We start from the raw sequence: 21,348 nt of genomic DNA, 5'->3' as shown, positions 1-21,348 counted from the left end.
AATGTTCCCTAACTGCAACGGATATTTCAGAACATCTTTGAAGTTACTTGTGAAAATGTATTGGAGACTAAACTTTTAGAACTTTTTGAACTGAGAATGAATTTAAGAATTGTTTTTAGACTTGATTTTTTTCAAACTGTTTTTAGACTTAGATGAGACTTGAGTGTGCTTCATAAATTCTAGTAGCAGCTTCTTTTTATTTGTTTTTGCCAATTTCTTGAAAACAATTTGCATATATTAGAAAAATGAATGCAATATTAAAGAGAGCATTCACCCTTATGTGGAAGCATAGAAGCGCTTTTGCCTCTGCGATTAGATAGACGCTGTGTATTTTCACGCAGAAAACGGTTGGAAAAATCAATTCAAGTCGCTGGCGAGTCTCGTTTAAAACAGGGATGAGAGAGAAAAAGTCTAGCGGCGAAAGGACGTGGAAAATGAGGAAAGCCTGACTTCGCTCTTGAACAAAGTATGAGAGGCGCCGCTTTATTTCCCCTCAAAAAACTTTTTTTTTTCCTTCTTTTTTTTTTTACCAGCCGTATAGAGGTTTCAAAACCTTCCCCTTCACAGAGAGAAAGAGAGACGACTATGCGGTCGTCGGTGTCGCGGGCCGTGGTGCATGGCTAGCAATTTAAAAGTCAAAGTAAATGCAAATTAAGACGCGTTTGCAACGACGACGCGACAGAGTGGACTCAGGGTCCTGTCAGAATGGCATGGCTCTACTGGGCTTGAGGGAAGCGTTTTAAAACCCTAGATTTTAGTCAAGAAGAAGTATCCTGGCTGGGGGGCAGCTCATGGGATTATCGCCAGTACGGACTGTACCAGCCATTCGTGTGTTTTGGTGTTTACTCAGGGTCTTCGTTCATGTCCTCTTTTGCACTTTCTTCACTTTGTTTGTTTGTATACGTGAATTTATACGCGCGCGCGTTAACCCATGTACTCTGACTCCATGTAATAAAGGAGAGACCTAGTGTGTACTCTCAACTTTTGTTGTTCCCTTGTTGTATTGTAGCAAATGTAGATGAAGGAAAATAAAAAAGCATTTTATAGTTTTTATGTTCATTTATTTGAGATTTTACAGAATTGTTTGGATATTCTTTTTTTTCACTTCGTAGCAATAACACAGCCCCACAAAAAAAAAAGTATCATGAACTTTTGACCGGAATACCCTATCCCTATGTGTTTTGACGCGCTGAACACGAATCCGAAGTCCGTTTTGCTCGATCACGTTAGGATTTTTTTCTAACCTCAAAAAACATGTCGGATTTTGAGAGATAGACGATTTTTTAAAAAATTAATTTATTTACTTCAAACTTGGTATCTGGGGGTTTTTTGGGGTCGCTGATTTCTAATCTGATGTCAGTTTTCAAAAATTGAAAATGGCGTGTCTAATATGGCCGATAGAAGTCCATGTTGGATATGCCATTTTGAATTTTTGAAATCAATTTTATTGATTTAAATCTTTTGATTGGCAACGCCAATGTAACCTTAAATTTGTTTCTTTTAATTAAAATCTGTTTAAAAAGTTACAACACATAAAGTTTTTGATAAAAAACATTTGTTGTTAACTAAAGTTCTAGACATGTATTTTTAGATAATAAATAATATTTTTAAAAAAATTTATGGTTTATTAAGAAAACATTTTTGAAAAAAAACTTTTTATCGCGTTACATAACTAATATGTAACCTCCTTAATTTTAATTTACTAAAAATTTGCACATACACGAACTGCAATTAATTTATCTACTATTTCCTAATATTAGACATTTTTCCATTTTCTTTTTTTTATCTATTTTTCTGTCTCCATTTATATTTTTTTTCTTCCCTTCTCTAACCTTATTGTTTTACGCTCTTCTTTATTTTTACTTCTACATGAGCTCCCTACTATTAAGATTCCTTTGAATTCATCTCATTCACTTCTATCTCCATGTCCTCTCTATGCTTCAATGTTTTCTTTCTTTATTTCTCATTTACTCTAATGTTCACTTTTCTTCCTTTTTCTAATTATCATAAATCTTTAATCTCAGTGTAAGTAACTACTGTTGAAAGTCTTAGAAACTTCAAATAAATAACTAAAGTCATTTACATTTTAAATATATATACAAATTTTTTAATTTAAATTTTTTTATTGTAACGATTTTCCAGTTCTCAAAATATCGAAAAACCGAAACAATTAAAAATTCACAATCTTTGAGAATTTAAGTATAAATATTTAGGCATTATAAAAATAATCATTGAATATTGTTATTTAAAGTGAATCAATTATAAAAGAAAAACATTGATTTATCCGTCCAATATCAATTTTTATATTATCAACAATAATTCTGCACAAAAATCGACCTGACGTCAGGAATTCAAGTATATAAATATAACAAATAATAAACATATACACATTCAAATTCAATATAAACATATAAAGAAACCTTGTCTTTTAGAAAATATCAAATCATATAAATAGTTGCGATCAATGAAAAGATATAATAAAATTAAATATTCGTCAATTCGTCCAACGACTATCAAACACTCTCCATTCTTATGGTCATTCAATCAATTTGAGAAATAATGGTATAAATAATAAAAATAAATCTCTTGTACTCATCCAAATACATGATGAGATGACGGACGACATTTAGGGATCAGTTTCCGGATGATATCCATGAATTAAACCATTCACTTATCTAGAAGAACTCCTGGTAATGATTCCGGTTATCCAATTTATGTTCATCCCGTCACGAATTGTATTAATTTATCCATTTTTAGAATAAGACCCAAATGACACAAACGGCCACACTTTATTTAACAACAAAAAATAACAAAAATCACCGATAAATAAAAATAATAGACATTTTATAAATTTAAGAAAGATATTTAAACAAAATTTACAATAACTACCTTTCCGTGTCCTCGGCCGGCACGTGAGAGCGTAGCCGTGGTTGAATCAATCGTTGACGAATTGCGAAAGTCAAGTAATTAAGTATTCGCATTGATCTCATCGATACGACGATTCAACCCGCCAGTGCTCCCACCCCTGCCCAATTATTAGAGAACACAGAAATTAAAGTTAAATTTGATAAATACACGGGAGCCGAACCGGTCACATTATTCAGGAGCTCATCGACTTTTCTCAAGAAGAGAATATCGCTTCATTATAAATTTAATTATTTTACAAAACTCAATTGATTTTTAATATAAGATACCACAAATGTTATTATAATTATTATTTTTATTTAAACATTATTGTAATTTTCTACAATTATCGATAAATGCTGTGTAAATTTTTATTTTGATATATATGAAACATTACAAATTATTAATCTAAATATTAATTAGAATTTTGTTAATTATTCCGAGAAATTGTATGCACAAAATATTGTAAAGTGTACATCAGTGTGTAATAATAATGAAATTTCATATTAGAATATTAAACTATTGGTGGAAAGCTATTTCCAATTTGTAATTAATATTCAAATAAAGAGAATGTTATACACTCCTTGCATGATTGTTATACATAGATAGATATATATACATATATGTATTGCTATAAATGTATTTTATAACATATCCATCAAGTATTATTGTCGTGATAACGATCTCTAACTCTAAACGTACTTCGACTGATTATATTTAAGTGACTACGCTACACATGTATAACATAATATAATATTATAGCTCAGGAGAATTTCCCTTAAATGACGCATATAACATGAAACTAATCGTTTACAGAATTTAATTTGCATTTACTAAATACTTTAATAATTAATGTTTAGTAATACTTTTTTTTTAATTTTTTATTCAGAGGGAAATTATCAGAATCTTCTGGAGGTTCTTCCAAGTGGACCCTTCGATAATAATTTCCAAAGGAATTTTTATTTTCTAAAAAAAGTTTACTAGAACAGATTCCTACAGATTGGGATATTAATTTCCATCCGATTTCTACATCAATTAGAATTTTAATTCTTTTCAGGAAACATTTCCTGAAGATTCCGTTAAGCCAAATTACTGATTTTTCTCCAAAACTTTAACTTTTCTTATCTCTTGAAATACCATTTGGTAACTAATAATATTTTAACAGTAAAGAATTCTCGGAGTATCACAATGAAACAACATGAAGTTTGCTTTACTCTTTTAGTAAAAATTAAATTTTTTCAAGTTACAGACACTGTAGGTACACAAAATTTAATTACAAGTTGCTTTGAAGTTCTGTCCTCCACGATGACCAGTACAACAAACCATATGCAAAGCTTGAATAGCCAGGATTCCAGACTTGATCCCCCATAGCTAGAGTCTGATATGTTTATGTATGTACATTGCTCAAAGCTTGCGATATTTCATTTTAAATAGTTGATTTAACAAAATAAAAACAATCAAAACAAAATTCTTTAGTAACTGTATTGTTGTGGAGATCACAGACATGATTTCAATTGAGGTTTGAATGTCGAACGAACAACAACAAAAGCATCGCATAACGTATCGTATAACTTATGACACGCTTCAGGCAATGCACCTTTAGCAAATTTTGACGAGCTGAAAAGGGGGAATGAACATTTGTTACCGTCTAATCTCAAATCAACGCTTGACGCTAACCCAAAGAGATTTGGGAAACTTTTGAACAAAGTTATATGTATATACTCGATGAATAGAGTTGCGCCACCGCCACGTACACATTGGACTTAGGTGGTTTTAGATTGAGAAGTACAAGAGAGTGCAGCACACCACCACCACTGACTTCCTGTTAGATCAAAAGCCTCGACAGCCGGGGAATACATGTTGTACATTTTGCAGTCATGGCCGTTTGTTGGAAGCAAATATGCATTGAATACCTCGAGCGTTCACTCTCGTTGAGAACAGGCAATATCTGCAGGCATGTAGAGTATTTTACGAGGAACATAAACACGCATCCTTCGTACCATGCCGCTTTAGCGACATGCGAATTTACACGTGTTCCATGCCAATAATGGAACATTTTATAGTTTTATCCCAAAAAATCGTAAATGCATCTTATAAACCAAATTAGATGACATTTTTTTTTTAAATGTTTTTATTGAAACTTTTGATAGATGCTAATAACCAAATATAGTAATGTAATCAAATTCTGGCGAACCCCACAAACCATTGATCCCGAAATTATCGATTGGTATTCCACTATATAAACCACGCATTTTTGAGAAGTAAAGCAGTTCTTATGTGGGTGTCATTTTCATCAGTTGTTCTTCAAGAAAATCAAGATTCTGCTTTCAGTGGGTTCTAATATTTAAAATAAAGATCAAAACCTGACAGTTTCTACGAGAGAGATTTATAAAAGTGTGAATACAATAAATTTTTTGCTTCATCTAGAATAATCATTTTTGTTTCCTACCTGTCCCCTTAGTTTGTGTTAAAGACGGAAGTTAATTAACAAAATAAAATAGATAATTTGACGGGAAATAATAAATATTTAGAAAGAATACTAATTTTTATTATTTAACAATTCCGTTTATTTGGAAAGCGTAAATGCTCTTCGCTAAACAATTTTAGAATAAGGTAGTGGACTACCTCTCAGTAAATTATTAATTCAATAAACCCGGATAGACGGTATTTGAGAGAAAATGTTAAAAAGAAACATGAGACAAAGTAATTCAAAGTGAAATAAATAAATGGAGTCAAATTAAATTAACACTTAATTTATTACAATTTATGCTCAGTATATTTGCTTTATGCATGAAAAGAAAGGTTTATTACAAAATTCAATAATCAAATTAATTAAGCTACTTGACTAACGTCAAGTTTCACAAATAGCAACAAGGTAGATTCTATCTTCAAAAATACAAATTTCTGTTTGTTATGTAGGATGCTAGTGTGTTTGTGTATGTTTAATTTTATTTAAGAAGAAACTATTTTATTAAAGTCAATTATTTAAATAGACTCACCAGAATTATAATCGTAACAGAAAAGTATCGTATTACTCGTTGTTTGTCACTTGATACTTAGGTATGCGGAAGTCTTCTCTTATTTATTTTATTTAAAATGAATTTCTCAATTAATTTCTATTTAACTTGTATATTTTCAAGACACTTGTACTTTATATTAATAATCACAAATCAACCCTTACTCGGGGAATAATCAATAACTTCAACCACTTTTTGTGGGACTTCAATAATATATAATCATCCGCCTTTTGCTGGAATCAACACAACATCCGCTCTGCGAGAAATGATACTGAACACTTCTTTGCTACCTGGTTGTCGAAAGACCGACTATTTAAACTCCTTGCAACAATAAGATTGGTGACAATGATCACTCTCGATTCATGTAGAGGGAGAATTGATTTAGCAACCGACTTCTCCTTATGTTCATGCAATTTCAACAACGTTGCATTTTTAATTGGGGTAGTGATACATTCAATCACCTACTCTAATTATAATTTTCATTAATATTACTTAATCTTCCAAATGGATTAAGTAACTGTCATATATTGAAGACCCAGATTTAAATGATATAATAATAATTTAGATCATGTTATTATTTTGTAACTATTTCAATTTAACGATTCATTATAAGTATAGTATATGAAAAGACCTTTGGCATAATTATTAAATGATTTCGAAACAATAATTAAAATATTCACAATGAGAATAATAATGTGTGTTGTGTTTTATAATATAATAAATATTCGGATAAAAATTATTAATTTATAATTATATAAAAAAATTATAAAGTGACGGAAATTCCGTCGCTAACAGTTTGATTAAGGGAAGGGAATCCTTACTAAAACTGGAGAATTAAATTAGGAACAACTTCGTTTTCTCACGTTCGTGTAAATTATGATGTACTTTAACCCTCAGCTGGTGCTAGTGACGGTTATCGACAAAAAAAAAGGACAAATTCGTTGCCTGGTAAGGGACTATTGGAATTCTATAGCTTTAGTGTCAAGGCTAACATAAATTTAAGAATTGAGACATAAAATAGTTTCATATAGTTTTTACATTCCTTTAACAATAAACCTTGACAATTATCACCGATTTTAACGAATTCAGAATATTTTCAAAAATATCAAAAAAAAAGTTGAAACGAAAAACAAATAACTTAAAAAGTGCTTTGAAAGACTTTCAAACCTTCATCATCTTTCTTTAAAGTATCGAACAATTTCTACCTCTACTACTGTATAGTCGTTTTTTCTACATTCTATGGCCCAGATGCTTTTGACACTATTTCTCTCTTTTTATATTTATTTTAAAGATAAAAAGCAAAGAAAATAAAAATAATACTTATTGATATTGTCCAAATTCACGTGTGCGTGGCTAAAATATAAAAAAGCACAAACGAATAAAATTGTTACTACTGCGCAATGAAATCTCTGTACTTGTACACAAAGAATCATGTTGCAAAGCATCTAGATACATGAGGAAAGATAAAAAGTTTTACAACACTCGACTGTAAAAGCCTCATCTCTAACATAACGACATCAATCTCTATTTATCCACAAGTACTTTAAAAGCATCAAACTTTGAATGATTTAAATGCAAACACTTAAGTTCGAAGAATGTGGCCATACTTTTAGTTTATACTTGGGGGAAAGTATATAAGAAAATTGACATTTTTTACGTGTACATATATGGGAAGAAAGAAAATAACATAAAATTTTATAGTAGTAAAATATTTTCTTTGAAAATAAAAAATTTAATTTATCAATTAGTGTGAATAATAAAAATTTTGTTTTAATTCAATCAAAATTTTTTGATAATTAAATTTATAAAAATTGTATTTTAAAATTCAATAAATTTCTTCCTTATGGTGAGAGTCAAACACGCACGTCTTCCCATTTCCATAATTTCCGGTAGAAATGGGAAATGCTTTTCGACTTCAAAACCACGAGGATATATGTATTTTTCCAAAAAGAAGTTGAAATCTAAATATCATATATATACAAGTCATGTACCAAAATTTAACGAGATTAAATCAAAAATATTTCTCGTGATGCCAAAAGTTTATTTCAGCAAAAAAAGAGAAGAGAAAATATCTATCTAAAGGTTTGACAAAAAATATTTAATTTCTTTTTACAAACTGTGTTTCCTAACCAATATACATCCGAACATAGCTTCAAGCACTAAACAGTACTATTTAATACGCTATTTGAGTCCCGCTTCAGGGATGTCTGTGGATATTTTGAATAATCCTAAAAATATCCAATTTTTCGAAAACCGGTGATATAACAGAAGAAGGGATTTAAGATTATGGAATAAATAGATTCAGAATGTCGAATAGAGGAATGATGGGAACGAGAATGTAAAATTGCAGAATCAGAATTTTCGAAAGATGAAATCGTGAATATTTTCAATGACAGGATTTGAAATATAAGTCAGTAAGATTGGGAATGACAGGATGTGATATCGGGGGGGATCCAGAATGTGTCACGAAGGGATGTGGGAAAAAAAATGTGTTAATCAACCCCCAGAAGCAGGATAATCCTAGCAGCCTTGTTCCATCAGACCTGAATACAGAAGCGATCAATTTTGAGTGCGAGAAATGCGTCAAGAACGAAAGAGGCAATGTTGCTTAGTAGGAGGCGGTCGTTGCCGACCAGAATTTTAATTGCGTTCTCGGCTCTACAGACGGGAATTGCAAAAAAGCGAAAACGAAACCACGAGAAAACTTTGAAACACCCTACTATGGAGCCTTAAAAATCTGACAAAAGCCCCTATTGTCCAAAAGAAACGAGAGATCAATGGGAAAAAAGAATGGAAGTATATTCAAAGAAGAGGGATGGTAAGTCGACGGAGTTACAGAAATCTGTTCACCTCGGGAGGGAAAAACGGATCAACAATGATGATCAGAATGTTTTAATAATTTACTCAAAACTACTGGTGGGAAATGTGATTCATGGATATTGTTAATTCATTTAAAATTAGTTGAAGTAAATTTTTATAACATTTATATACAACTAAGGTTAAGATTAATTTTTTAAACGTATATAATTGAATTTCTGTTAATACCAGGAGTAATCCTATCGTCACCAATAAGACCCAGATCGCTGTATCAGAATAAGGAAACGATTGCTTTCACTTTAAATAAACCTTGTACTGTATTATTTAATTAAAATTGTACTTACATTGTCGACACTGATGCGAACCCTGATCTTCTGGTAGACTTTACTTCCACGACCAACCTCACGAGCACTTCTCCTACCGTCTTTTCACCTTGACTCTCAAATTCGAACTATTCTTTTTGCCAACATTATTTTCAAAGTAATTAGTCCTATCCCTTCTCTGCGGCTACAGTAGCAAGCCTTCTAATGACCTACTCTTAACACAAGGTTCTAGACAACTAATAATAATAAGGCAGGTAATAATGCTAAACTGACCTTAAGGACCTCCCGACGTCAAAACAAACTATCAACAAAAAATGTAACGAAAACCTTAATTAATTGGTAGAATTTATAGAAAAAAAATATTATTTGTTCGTTAATAAAAACTACTTTTATCTAGAGAGCTTATTTTTGTAAAAAAATAAATGTCACATCAGAGGTAAAGGATTTGTGTAGATTACGAAATTTAAAACATAATATACTCAACGTAAAATCAACATTCAGCCAACACTAAAGCAACAGGACATGAACTTTGAAGCAACATATTATACGTTAGTTTCTATTGCATTAAATTGAAGTTAAAGGGGAACGTTTTAATAAAAATTTACATAAATTTTGACGAAAAAAATACTACTACTATTAGTCTTATTTTGTTAAATGGTAATATAGAAATATTTATTATAAACCCTCGGGAGTAATATTTTTAAAATTCTTTACAAATAAATTTTGAAAATATTTTTACAAAATAGATGTTTTTATTTTACATTCTAATAAATATATTAATCAATAAAAGGTTGCACATGTGATATAATCACAAAACAATATCATTTTGGCATTAACTTTTTTCTGTTTATATCTTATATGACATCTGTCTTCTACATCGTTCTTCTACAACAGATGAGAGTGCTCCTAAAATGTCGTAATCCATCTTCACATGTCATCTAAAAGCCAAAAAAATATTTTCCTTTTTTTGAAATCAATTCTTATATGTATTTAAGAAAACATTTCGAGTATAAATACATTTTAATGCTTCTTAAATAATTATTAATTCAAAAAAATGTTTTCGAGATGAACAACCGTTAAACATATCTTTTGAAGAATAATTGTTTAACATCTAGGTGCGTTATTTCCTTTTTCAGATTTGTGTAACTTTATGCTTATTTAATTAACTTTTTTCCTGTAATAATCAAAATTATTTTTTAATATAATAATTATTTACCTTCAGTTGGTATATTTAATCTACGTAACGTCATAATTAACTTAACTGAAAAGTTACGTTATAGTATATAATTTAAGATAATTATTTTCACTCAAAATTAAAAATCTCTTGGTGAAATAATTTCTCAAAAAAAAGAAAAATATTTTTTTATTTTTTGAATGTAAGGTGTATAAAAAAATTAAGAAAAAATATTATATTTTTAAAAATGCTTATTTAAGCTACTACTTATGTACAAGAGGTACTATTTTTAACTTTCTTGAAGTTAAATTTCTGTTCTTGACCTCTCGTGCCATCGAAAAATTGTCTCACAGCATTTTCTATTCCTTTTTCTACGTCTTGTTTCTCCTACTTCTTATCGTACTTTTCCTTTTGTGAAACGTCACTTACACTTATGAACCTACGTCTGTCGAGGATCTCTCTTATATATTCCAAGTTCTTTTAAGTTTTCCTCTTGTTTTCGATCATTTCACAAAAAAATATTTAAGAATATTTAAATAATTATTGTAGATATAATATATATTTCAATATTTATAAACAATTGTATTAATTTAACTGAGACCCAGATGAATCATCAGTCATTTATTATATAAATATTTATTGTTGCAACAAACAATTGGTTTCTTCCGAACACGGTAGTGTCCATAAAAATTTGTTTCTTTTAATTAAAATTTCTTAAAATGGTTACAACACATAAAGCTTTTGATAAAAAAATTTGTTGTTTATTAAAGTTCTAGACATGTATTTATAGACAATAAATAATATTTTTTAATAAATTTATTAGTTTATAGCCTCTTTTAAGTGAATCTTTGATAGACGGTTAAGTTTTGGTAATATTGAGTCAATGAAAATAAATTTTTTAAAAATAATTTTTCAAAAGCTGCGATGGACCACATTTCAAATTTGTTGATGTAAGTTGAATGCATTGATGAAAATACAGTTTCCAAACTTTGTTTAATTATTATAATGTTGATCCTACAATAATATATTCAGCTGGCAGGCCATGAGTAAATATATACCTTCATAATAATTTATGGTAAATGATAATGAATGAATTGTACTAATTGGATGAATAGAAACGTCTAAGTTCAATAAAAGATAAAATTTGAGAACAGTAACAGACAAGTAGACGAATTCGCTAACCGAACAATTGTGTCCAAAATCATAAGGTTGTTCCAATACCCGCGGCAAATTTAGAACTATTATCAGAGATTCTATTTTGTAATTTAACTCCACAGTAAAATTATAGAGTATAAATTCATAGGTACATTTAACATTACCTTAGGCGATTCATTTATATCTTGAAATGCAACACTTTTTATAGCGATTGTTGAAAAAAGACAAAGTACAGATTCTTATGTAAAACTCATTATCTTGAATAAATTCTATTTCAAAAAAAAAATTATTCACTTTTTTTAGAAAATCGAAAAATTAAAAGTGAAAAATTTTAATTCAGATTGAATTTTCAGAGGAAAACTAATTATCTTTTCAATGTTTGTTTTCTGCTATTTTATTTGCATTAAAATCTTGTGATGTTTGAAGTTGGTTTTCAACAACTTTGAAGATTAGTTTAAACTGTTGATTTACATTAACATTCAGTTTATTACAGCGGTTTGGTTACTTACTGAGAAACTCTACTTTATTTGGATATAAAAATATATAGGATTTTTATTTACAGAATAAAAATATAATATCCAAATAGTTTCGTACCTTTATTGCCACAGAATTTTGGCAAGAAGAAAAAGACGACGAGGGAATAGATAATGATCGTCCTGGTCAGTCGAGGTTGTTCGTATGCTGACGTTTTAGGTAAGCTTCGCAAAGAGGTCAAATCTGGACGTCAGTTACACAAGAGTGGTAACTGCTAGAGCTACAGGAAAGGAAGACTTCCTAAAAAAAATTCAGGCGACTCAAACAAGGAAGCCTTCACTGCAGAGGTTATTAAGGACGTCGGCAGATCAGGTAAGTGAATCGAAGCATCACTCTTGAGATTCGTGTCCCGGATTATACCTCACCCAGGTAAAAGAGGTCCAAGAAGTGTTGGTAAATGAACACGGAAAGTCAGAAAGCAGGAAGGTGACGGTCCTAGTACCCAACCGATGAGGAACAAATCCCGCCGTTGTAGTTACCGACCCAGAGGAGGCGGACAGGCTGGAGAAATTAAGACGCATAAGGATTGGCTTTAAGTACTGACGTTTTGAGTAAGCTTCGTATATATGCCAATCCGGACTTAAGGGCCATGAGAGTAGTAGCAATGAGAGCTGCAAAGAAAAGAGATCTCCTGATCAAAATCGAAGGAGACTCCAATAAGTAGGCATTCGCCACTGAGCCTATAAGAAAGGGAGATTTCCTGATCAAAATCGGAGAAGACTCCAATAAGAAGGCATTTACTGCTGATGTCACCAAAGCGATTGGAAGCATGTGGTAGGTGCAGATCGTGGATCGACTGGTCACATTGGAAATCCGCGACTTGGATTGCCTTACCCAGGAAGAAGAGTTCCAAAAAACGTTGGCGGAAATCCACCAGAAGACAGAAAGCAGGAAGGTGACGGTTCCAGGACCCAATCGATGAGGAATAAAGCTCACAGTTGTAGTCACCGACCCAGAGGAGACGGACAGGCTGGAGAAATTAGGCTGCATAAAGATTGGTTTTTATGTGTTGCCCAATCAAAAGAAGATCATCATTGTTTGGTGTCATTAGGTACGTCCAGGAGGACAAATCAGCTGCCTGCTTTAAGTTCAGAAAAACCGTTCGTTTATTTTAATATTGGGACTCCATAAAGGATTCTATTAATGTTCCCTGTCGTAGCTACAAATACAACAAAACACTACATTATGTCAATAATTAAAAATATTCCATTAAAAATATATTTTCCTTAAATTCCAAAAATATTCCCTCACAGCACCGGATATCCCTGGGACATCCTAGGACATCTTATTTGATTCCGATGGTTCGGACATCCCTAGGGATTTCCAAACCGGTGCTGTGAGGGTTACTATTAATTAAAAAAAAAAGATATAATAATTTACAACGATTAGAAGACAATTGTATTTGTAAAGTAGTTTATTATTAATATTAAATCCACTCTCAAATGGTAATTCAAAACTAAAGTAACGAAATTCTAATGAAAAACCTGTCGACCACAACTAGTCACTGGTTGCGATATGCTTGTAGACTTTATGTTGATCCGTCAAAGGTTAGTTGTGTTTGCGAAGTAGGTCATTTGAAACGAGACTATTTTGCTCACAGTCGTTTAATGAAAGTGTAAAGTACTGGGAAATAAAAAACAGTATTGAAGTACGGTTCATTAAATGAATATAAAATAAAATGTATAACATTCATTCTAATAACACCATGATATTTAACTCTTAAAGTTGATTACAACATTCTTTTCTGATTATTTTCTGAAAAAAATGTATCATTCAATACATTTTTAAATGCTAAATATAATTTCAAACATAAAATTCAAATCATTGATATAATTTAATAATGTTAAAAAGTTTTCTAAAAAAAAAATATTTTCTTTCTCATTCTGCCATAAAATTAAAATACTATTTTAAAAATTATTTAAAAAATGTCTAATTTGTATGAATGCTGAATATAAGAGGATAGGTGGACTCAACTTTCCGTCCAATTATTATATATATTAAGCGAAGCTAATTTGCACATGGGTTACAAAAAAAACAAATTGTTTGGAAAGTAAAATATAATGAAATTCTGCAGGTTGTGGAAGAATTAAAAAGCTGTTATAAAAGAGACTTTGAAAAGCCGTGGAGTCGAGAGGTTGCTTAATAGAATAGTGTTTGCAGAGAAGAAAAAACATTAGTTAATTTTTAAAAAAGAAAAGGGTCGAGCTTAATTAAAACGAGAAAACAGGCGTTCGGACGTTTACTTTTATATGTGCTGCAAAAGAGTTAACTAATAAGGTTGTTAAAGTGAAAGGTTAAAATGTTCAAATTACAGACAAATATTTTTTTCAACTATAAACTATTCTACTAAATTCATAAGAGAATGTTAAAAATATATTTTTTCAGCAAAAAAAAAATATATTTTTTTAAACTCACATTTTAAATTGTGCTATTCACTTTTACAATTAAATTAAAAGTTACCATCTCTCTCTGGCACAATTAGCATGTTGCTGTACCAATTTTTTTTAAAATTGTTTTTAATATTTAAATTGTATTTCAAATTTATAATCTCGTGTTTATATTTTTCAACATTGACAAAATGATGCAAGGGAAAACAGATATCTATGTCCAATATGATTTTATGGGTGAAAGGTATTCTGGGTCAAATATTTTTCTGAAGGCAGCTTACGGAAAAAATATAGCTTAGGGTAGGTTTCACAATGCGGACAAAACATTCAATACTATAAAAATAGTAAAATATGAGTAGACTTGATAAGAATATATCGTCAAAAAGCAGCTTTTAGAAACAGTGATATTTTGGTGACTGGCAAAAAAAAAGAGAACTTCAAAGTTATATCTGCAAAATGTAAAAATATTGGAGTTGTTCGAAATTCAGATAATAATATATAAAAAGTTTTCTCTTTTTTATTATTGAATCAACAAAAATTTTAAATAAAATGAAAAATTCAGTTTTTAAAACTAATATGTTGAAGGTTTTCGAAAATTCGACTTTTGTATGTAATTACTAAAAGGATGTAAATCTAACAAAGAATAAATTTTTGTATATCCTTTTTTTTAAAACCAAATTTCTGTTGAACTAGTATGAAATATACAATTCCATTCTAAAAATGTGAGAAATTAAATCCTACACTAAAAGAACAAGTTTTAAATTACTTTTTAAGTAAACGTTAGGATACATTTCAATTAACCAAATGTATTCCGCGAAAATCTCAACTTTGTACATTTTCAGAACATAAAATGGGGATAAGTCAAGTTTCATAAATCATACAGTATTCTCTTATCTTATTTGTAAAATTACACATTCCTTTTTCGGAACATCGAAACAGAATATTTATTAATAACGAAGATTAAATTTTAAATCACTTTAAATGTAATTTCATACCAAAAAAATTGATATCGATTTCTAAATATAATAATGTATTTAACTAAATTATACGCAAGGGTTTTTCAGATTATAGTATAAATAATTAATTCATTTAAGTATAATAATTGGAAAAGTATTTTATACATTCTGTTTTCAATAAAAAAAACAACATTTACAGAATTGGGGAACTGCTTCGAAAATTAATTGATTTCATTGGTCAAAATTTCATGTTTGTCTTTTCAACCACAGTTTGATTCTGTTTGTTAGAATATATGTTGGCTTTGTGAGTCTCTCAGTTATGGATTCAATAGTTACATTGGTCTGAGAATAATTTCAAATTAGTCAACAATCGCTTAGTTTGCCGATACGTATTCATAACCATTGTCCAGGGTAACTATATCATTGTGAAAATTCTATTTCATTCAATATTCAATATTAATATTCAAAAGTGAATCCATTTATCATATATATATACATAATTTTAAATAACACGTAATATTTCTTAATTTTTATCATTTCCATTTATTTTGACGTGATTACTAATTTGGGGAATTGAGGTACAATTTTTTTTTAGACGTATACCTACTTCAGCGACTGAAAAAAATTATCCAGTTGGAAAAAAATCCTCAGAAGAGCTTTCTGGAGATTTCACTAATAATTTCCGGTGGAATGACGAAACATTTTTTATGAAGGGAATCGAAATTACAGTGGAATTCTAATTCCGCCGGAAGAGCATTGAAAATTTATTGGAATCTTTAGGGAATTCTTTGCGGAAATCTTACCTGAAGGAATATAAAATGAGTCTTTCAAAATTCCATCGGAAATTAATATCGATATCCCTAGGGAGCTAGAGGGAGTTCCACGAAGAGAATCAAAACTCCGTTTAATTTCTATTGGAAATTACTGTTGGAATCTTCAGGGAATTCTTTGCGGAAATCTTTTCTGAAGAAATATGAAATGATTCTTTCAAAATTCCACCGGAAATTAATATCGATATTACTAGGGAGCAAGAGGGAGTTCCACGAAGAGAATCGAAATTCCGTTGGATTTAATTTCTATTGGAAATTACTGTTGGAATCTTCAGGGAATTCTTTGCGGAAATCTTTTCTGAAGAAATATGAAATGATTCTTTCAAAATTCCACCGGAAATTAATATCGATATCTCTAGGGAGCAAGAGGGAGTTCCACGAAGAGAATCGAAATTCCGTTGGATTTAATTTCTATTGGAAATTACTGTTGAAATCTTCAGGGAATTTTTTGCTGAAATCTTTTCTGAAGGAACATGAAATGATTCTTTCAAAATTCCACTGGAAATTAATATCGATATCTCTAGGGAACTAGAGGGAATTCCATGAAGAGAATCTAAATTCCGTTGGATTTAATAATAAATTCGATTCGAGTTCGATGAAAAATCTTAACCTAATATAAATCCGGGATAATCCGAAGTTTTTATGTAAGAAATTCGGTATTAGTCAGCGATAATCCGGTCTTAATCTGGTATAACATTTTAATCTGAAGTAATTCCGGAATTAATATGTACAAAATCATCATTGTTGTTGACTAATACCGGATTTTCCACATAAATATTTCAGATTATTACGGCTTCATGCCGGATTTAGTTTTTCGACCCTACTTAATCCGAATTGATGCGTTCTGTTTGCGGATAGTTTACATAAAAATTCTAAATTATTTTGGACTCATTTTAGGTTTTACTACATGTAGGTTAAATAAAACCAAATCATATAGCTCAGAATTTCGCCAATAAATATTTTAATTACAAATAAATACCAGATCTTCCACATAAAGATTTCAGATTATTACTGACTTATGTCGATTTAGTATTTTGATAGTACTTTTATCTGGATTGTTGCGTACTATTCGCAGATAGTTTACATAAAAATTCAGGATTAGTCTGGACTCATTTTGGATTATTTTTTGATCTAACTAAAATAAAATTGTTAGCATACTAATTGCGGATTTATTTCATGTCAATTTCGGACTATTCCAAACTGATTTCGGATTTATCTGTTTATTCAGACTAATACATATCATTTTCGGTTTGTTTTTCTTCAATTTCTGGACTAGTCCGGACTGATCGCTTTGTATTTAATCTAAAATCGGTTCAAAATTTTAACCAGGGCGTACTTCATATATCATCAAACAATTCTTTTTATTTAGGTATTTGTGATTTTAGCTATTTGATGTAACGGCTTTGTTGGTAGCTCTAGGTGACTGGTCCTTTCAGGTGCTGAGTTATGATCGTAGATCACCGACCATATGGGTATTCCTCTGGTTGTATTACAACTTTTACTACCCTGATTTTGAGATAACCGATCATCGTTGTTCTTGAATGGGTAACTACCGTGTCTACTAAATTCCCGTTTATAGTTTTTCATGTTAGAAACTTTTATGTAATTGACTGTCTGGTTGGTTAACTGCACTTAAAAACTGATATGAACCTTGACTCACTGCTTACTGATTTTGAACTGAATTGATTAAATCTGAACTGCCGTGACTGGTAATTGTGTCCCTTTAAATATTATTATTTTTCTAGGTCAATCTTAGAGTTTAGTGTAATTGAATCCTCTTCTTTGAAGTTCACTTTTAGTATGTGTGAGCAAATATTTCAAGTACTGATATCTACATCCGGATCAGTTAATACTCATTTTTTTTCGCAAGACCAAAATTTTGTTACGACCCTCTTTTGGACAGTGAACAAAAAAAAATTGAGGCGACTTTTCAATTAAACTTTCCTCTCATCTCTCTTCTTCAGATTAAGGCACAATGCTCACTTTCACAGGCTCTCCAACGGACAGAAGGTAGGAGCAACCAGTCTAACATTCTCCAAAGTTCACGGCTGACGATCACCTCTCTGTGCTCCTTTTCGTGATTGCACATCCACAGAGAGCTTACACGTACTCACATCTCGCAAAACAGGAGTCCAATATTCTGAGGCACACGTTCACTCTATGTTTGCGAGAGGAAGAAGAAGAGAGAGCAAGAGAGAGAGAGAGAGAGAGCAGGCAACTTCACATCGGATCGATCAAGGTTCGTAAGAGAGAGGAGAGCGTTGTTGAGGGGGTGGAGGGATGAAAAGTGGTGGGAAAAGGGGGTTTTGGCAGAAGGTGGAAAAGGGGGAGTCCTGGTGCGCCGTCGCTACACGAACGTCGACGTCAACTGAACCAGAGAAAGTGGGGGCCGTCGACCCTGCAAAAACAACCTCGCGCCTCTAGTAGGTATTTCGATACGATCCGATCAGGATCAGTCGCGAGACACGTGGAATCCGGTATCTTTTGCCATTCATTGCGGCCTTCACAGTAGTGTGTGTATGTGTCACGTGCACTTTGTGATCTTTAATTCAAAAAAAAAAAAAATGATTCACATAACCTTTCCTTAATGACTTAATTTTAATTTTTTCAAGTGATTTTCCTCCTGCAACAGGATGTATGACTGCATTCGAAGATCTCCTTCAAAGGAGGCCAAGTGCCACCCAAAGTTCATCCACCTAGTGACCTAAACTTTCAGGGTGGTATTCCCTCTTTGAATCAGCCGGCGCGTCTCCTAGGGGGTCTTAGTGTGTTTGTTCTAATCGTGCTACATTGTTTAGGAAGCCTTTGATCCTTTAGCTTTAAATAAGATCAATCAGACGAATTTGTCCTACAAAGAGTGTTAAATTACAAAAGTTTAATTGTGTAGTTTTTTTTTTTCAAAGTGTGAATACATTAATGGAATTGCATGGCCAATTAAATCAAACGGTAAGTGAAGTACCATGTGTTCAATGACTACTAATACAGTAGATCTAAATATTCCGAGGGTTTATAGTTTAGGAGATCTTTTGATAAGATTATTAGTATTAGCAATTATGACCTTCTAAATAAAATCATTCACAAATATTTTGATTAAATCCCTTAAAATTACAATTGCAGTAATCTATTTCAACAATAATTAAAATTTGAATTTTTCAATTAACTAAAATGATCAGTATTGTAGATGTCTATTGATCGAAATTTTTTTTTTATATCACCACACCGTACTCTACAGCCTTATCGCAAACAATTGTTGCTTTAGGGGTCAATGTTCTAACTCTGTATCAATTACTAAAGTAAATAATTTTTTTCAATTCCAAGGATAAATTATTATAGTATTTGAATTTTTTCGATAAATTAATTGTTGGGTTAATATTGTTGACTTAAAAACATTTTAAAAAAAATAATTACGGAATATTGTTCTATAAATACAATCTTAAATAGAAATCTATTTTAAATGGAATAGAAGATATAATCCAGAGATTTCAATTTTTTATTTTAATTACAGATGGATTGTATATTGCTAAAATTATTATTGTAGATAGATTACTAAATAAGTTTAGTATAATAATAATAAAGATCGTTTTAAGAGGAAAGTGAGAAAAGGAAATTACCCGAATACAAAAATATAAAACATTGACCTCTAGAATTGGTCAACGTGATCAATATTTCAGAGTGAATGACAGTCAAATCTTTTTGAGATAACACTTTTACTTTTTTGTCACATTATAATTGAGAATTAAATTACAAAGCTAATTAACGATGATGAAAGTGGTTTTTCTGAAAGTAACATATTCCACTTGAAATTAATTAAATTAAAAATCTGTTATTTAATAAGATTAGAAACAATTTTTGTCTTTAATGATGATCCTTAAAGTACCGTCAATCGGGGCTATTATACTCGAAAAAATGGTACTTTTTTATTCAGTGCTTCACCAAAATTCAGAATTTAAATAAAAAAAATTTTATACTCTTGCATTATATTGTAGACGTTCGTCTGACATTCTGTAAGTTAGACAAAAAAATTTTCTTACTATAGTTATAGAAATTTAAAGTGATGAGTATAATAGTCTTGCAGTTGGGGCTATTATACTCAGCAGTTTGTTTATTTATAAAATATCATCAACATTTTTTGATACAGCTTTAGTTATATGAAATCTTTTCTGCAGACAATTTAGGGGGACGTAGGGGCAAAATGGGATAGTTGCCTTTATTCACACATTAATGGACCAATAATGGTCATATTGCACATAATGTGGAACCAATATGACAGTTTTCAGGTGGTAAAAACATTGAACGATTATACCACGTTTTTTCTTTTTATCACGTTGTTTTATGAAAAAAAAACTGTTTTTGATGATTTTCCACTTTTCTCCCGCTACACAGGTAAGAAATGGTGTACTTTTGGTGCGTGTGTTAGAACAAAAATTTTTCATTCGGTCAGTCCCATAAAAAACGAATTTAAAGTGTCGAAAATCGCATTTTTGGCTTAAATATATGCTCTAATTATCAACTTTAAGGCCCAGATTTAAAAGATGATTGACAATCACGGGAAACCTATTTGTATCAAAAAATCGCTATCTCAAATAGTCAAAATTTGAATCATAATGATATCCTAGGGAGATCTTAGCGATATTCCTAGAATATTTTCAACGATATACCAAGTTTATCCCAAGAATATCCCCACGATATCACTAGGATATCCCTGGAATATCCCTAGAATATCCTCAGGATATCCCAGAATATCCTCAGTATATCCCCAGGATATCCCAAAAATATCCTACGTAACGGCGATTTGGATGTTTTGAGAATATCCTTGGATATCCTATGGACGTTTTCAGGATATTCTACATTAGTTTAGGATATCCTTTTGTTGTGAGGGATTATGTAACAAATGTTCGCAGTAAGACTGTATAATTGTTTGGTTAAGTAAACTCAGTATAATTTCTAATAAGCTTTTTAAGTTATTTTAGCAGCAAAAGTTACTTGAAAAACACATAAATCTTAATGAGTTACTTTTTTTAAGGTTATGTATAAAAAGAATCCTGGTTCTCTCTATAATAAAAATATCAAACAATATATTTATATCAAGCGTCAAGTTTAAATATTTCAATATAAATATTTTACTAATTAAAAACTGACACTGAGTATAATTGCCCCAGGGTGAGTATAATAGCCCCAGTTGACGTTAAAAGAATTAGAATTAATTTAAATCATAAATAATAATTAATTAATAATGATATTTCAACAAATC

The 21,348-nt window shown here is 30.8% G+C and overlaps 2 protein-coding genes across 2 annotated transcripts in view; both read left to right on the top strand.

The window, feature by feature from the left end:
- Positions 1 to 21,348, top strand: part of LOC127285715 (sericin 1-like) — a 32,626-nt gene that overhangs the window by 9,522 nt on the left and 1,756 nt on the right. Inside the window, exons 3-5 of the mRNA XM_051311853.1 lie at positions 11,999 to 12,049; positions 12,180 to 12,236; positions 12,709 to 12,975. Coding sequence (XP_051167810.1) covers positions 11,999 to 12,049; positions 12,180 to 12,236; positions 12,709 to 12,975 — 375 coding nt within the window. The remainder of the gene's footprint in view (positions 1 to 11,998; positions 12,050 to 12,179; positions 12,237 to 12,708; positions 12,976 to 21,348) is intronic.
- The window catches only part of LOC127285745 (neuroligin-4, X-linked-like), a 261,683-nt gene continuing 258,773 nt past the window's right edge, over positions 18,439 to 21,348 (top strand). The window contains exon 1 of the mRNA XM_051311892.1: positions 18,439 to 19,043. The gene's annotated coding sequence lies outside the window, so the exon portion shown is untranslated. The remainder of the gene's footprint in view (positions 19,044 to 21,348) is intronic.

Source organism: Leptopilina boulardi, unplaced genomic scaffold (genome assembly GCF_019393585.1).
Source record: "Leptopilina boulardi isolate dan_hultmark-lab unplaced genomic scaffold, ZJU_Lbou_2.1 LbouV2_341, whole genome shotgun sequence".
Taxonomy (NCBI): Eukaryota; Metazoa; Arthropoda; class Insecta; order Hymenoptera; family Figitidae; genus Leptopilina; species Leptopilina boulardi.
Note: the sequence above shows the minus strand (reverse complement) of the source record. Positions and strands in the feature narration are given on the sequence as shown.